Source organism: Aegilops tauschii, chromosome 3 (assembly GCF_002575655.3).
Source record: "Aegilops tauschii subsp. strangulata cultivar AL8/78 chromosome 3, Aet v6.0, whole genome shotgun sequence".
NCBI lineage: Eukaryota > Viridiplantae > Streptophyta > Magnoliopsida > Poales > Poaceae > Aegilops > Aegilops tauschii.
Window position 1 is genome coordinate 55,038,543 of NC_053037.3, and position 2,736 is coordinate 55,041,278.

Sequence of the window (2,736 nt, forward strand, 5' to 3'; positions counted from 1 at the left end):
TGGCAAGCATAAAACAGTCGCCCAAGATACCGGAGGAGGGAATTCCAGTCGGAAGCAGAAACGGAAAGCTGAACCAGCAGCTCCTGGTGAGGCATTGGCACTGACCCAAGGGAAATTCAAGGGAAAGATCAAAGGACCCTGGAATCCCAAGAAAGTGAATGATCAAGATGGCAACGATGTGTTGGACTTACCATGCCATATTCATACCAAGAAAGATGAAGAGGGTAATTTCATTTACCCAAAACATACCACTCGACAGTGTCGGCTCCTGATCCAGCAGTTTCGCGATAAACAGCCCAAAGAGAAGGAGAAAGAGTCGGATAAGAGTGATGACAAGGATGAAGATGACGATGGTTTTCCCAACATCAATTCCACTCTGATGATTTTTGCTGATGTCGAAACGAAAAGTCGACTGAAAGTGATTAACAGAGAAGTGAACATAGTTGCTCTGGCAACACCGAGCTATCTGAAGTGGTCGCAGACCGCCATTACATTCGACCAGTCTGATCACCCAGCGCACATTGCCACCCCTGGGAGGCAAGCGTTGGTGGTCGACCCAATGGTTGAAGGCACCCGACTGACTAAGGTGCTGATGGATGGTGGCAGTGGCCTGAATATCCTGTACGTGGAGACCTTGAAGGGGATGGGCATTCTGATGTCCAAACTCAGCGCGAGCAGCATGAGCTTTCATGGAGTTATCCCTGGCAAGAAGGGCCATTCACTCGGCCAAATTGCGTTGGATGTGGTTTTCGGTGATTCCAAGAATTACCGGAAAGAGAAGTTGACTTTTGAAGTCGTGGATTTCCAGAGTGCCTATCACGCTATCTTAGGCAGGCCTGCATATGCTCGTTCCATGGCTCGACCATGTTACGTCTACCTCAAGATGAAAATGCCTGGCCCTAAGGGAGTGATCACTGTGACTGGCAATCGGCAGAAGGCAGAGGAGTGCTTCCAGAAGGGCTCCAGGATCGCTGATGCACAAATGGCAGTAGTCGAGTTGCAAGAGTATCAGAAGAATGCAGATCCGAGTGATTTGCTACGATCAAAGAAGCCGGCAACCGACTCTGCTTTTCAGTCGTCTGGTGAAATCAAGCCGGTTCACATCCATCCGACTGACCCAGAGGCTGCCCCGACTTACATTTCAACCACCCTTGACAGCAAATAGGAAGAAGCGCTCATCCAGTTCCTCCGTGAGAACTGGGACATCTTCGCATGGAAGCCTGCTGACATGCCGGGTGTACCCAGGGGACTGGCTGAGCACCGTTTGCTAGTCGACCCAAAAGTGAAGCCAGTCAAAGAACATATTCGTCGGTCCGCCGTACAGAAGAGGAAAGCTATTGGTGAAGAGGTGGCCCGGCTCCTGGCGGCTGAGTTCATCAGAGAGATTTACCACTCCGAGTGGCTTGCCAATGTTGTCATGGTCCCCAAGAAGGACGACTCCCTCCGCATGTGTATTGACTTCAAACATATCAATCGGGCCTGCCCGAAGGATCATTTTCCTCTCCCCCGAATCGACCAAATCGTCGACTCGACTGTACGATGCGAGAGATTGTCCTTTTTGGACGCTTATTCCGGGTACCATCAGATCCGTCTGTATGGACCTGATGAAATAAAAACGGCGTTCGTTATGCCATTCAGACGCTTTTGTTACGTCACTATGTCGTTCGGGCTGAAGAATGCAGGAGCCACATTCATGAGGATGATTCAAAAGTGCCTGCTCACTCAAATCAGTCAGAATGTGGAGGCATACATGGATGACATCGTGGTCAAGTCGCGAAAGGGTTCCGACCTGTTGGCTGACCTCGCTGAAACCTTTGCAAGTCTCAAAAAGTATGATATCAAGCTCAATCCAGCAAAGTGCACATTTGGAGTCCCTGGCGGAAAGTTACTCGGTTTTCTTGTTTCCGAACGAGGGATCGACGCTAACCCAGAAAAGGTTGGTGCCATACTCCGAATGAAATGCCCTGTGCGTGTGCATGATGTCCAAAAGTTGACTGGATGTTTGGCCGCTCTAAGTCGATTCATTTCTCGCCTTGGTGAGAAGGCGCTTCCTCTTTACCGACTGATGAAGAAGGCTGACAAGTTCGAGTGGACTGATGAAGCTGAAGCAGCGTTTGCAGAGCTCAAAGCCCTGCTTTCCACCTAGCCGGTGTTAGCTGCCCCAATCAGCAAAGAACCTTTACTGCTTTACATTGCAGCCACTGGACAAGTTGTTAGTACTGTGCTCATGGTCGAGCGAGATGAAGAAGGAAAGACATACAAGTTCAGCGCCCAGTGTACTACCTCTCTGAAGTTTTGACCCCTTCGAAGCAAAGATATCCACACTATCGGAAACTTGTGCATGGGATATACATGACTGCGAAGAAGGTTGCTCACTATTTCTCTGATCACTCCATTACAGTCGTCAGCGACGCGCCACTATCAGAGATTCTGAACAATAGAGATGCAACTGGTCGAGTGGCCAAATGGGCGATTGAACTCCTTCCCTTAGGCATTGAGTTTGAAGCAAAGAAAGCAATCAAATCCCAAGCAATAGCTGATTTCTTGGCCAAGTGGATCGAACAGCAACTGCCGACTCAAGTTCACTCGGAACACTGGACCATGTTTTTTGATGGCTCTAAGATGTTGAATGGTTCCGGTGCTGGGGTAGTATTGGTATCCCCCTGAGGAGACAAACTCAGCTATGTCCTTCAGATTCACTTCGATTCTTCTAACAATGAAGCCGAATACGAAGCA

General features: G+C 49.2%; 1 protein-coding gene across 1 annotated transcript; it reads left to right on the forward strand.

The window, feature by feature from the left end:
* The first annotated feature begins 559 nt into the window (after positions 1-559).
* Positions 560-1,165, forward strand: LOC109735451 (uncharacterized). The gene has a single exon (XM_020294664.1). It carries the CDS (start codon positions 560-562, stop codon positions 1,163-1,165), a length of 606 nt encoding a protein of 201 aa, XP_020150253.1.
* The last annotated feature ends 1,571 nt before the right edge of the window (positions 1,166-2,736 follow it).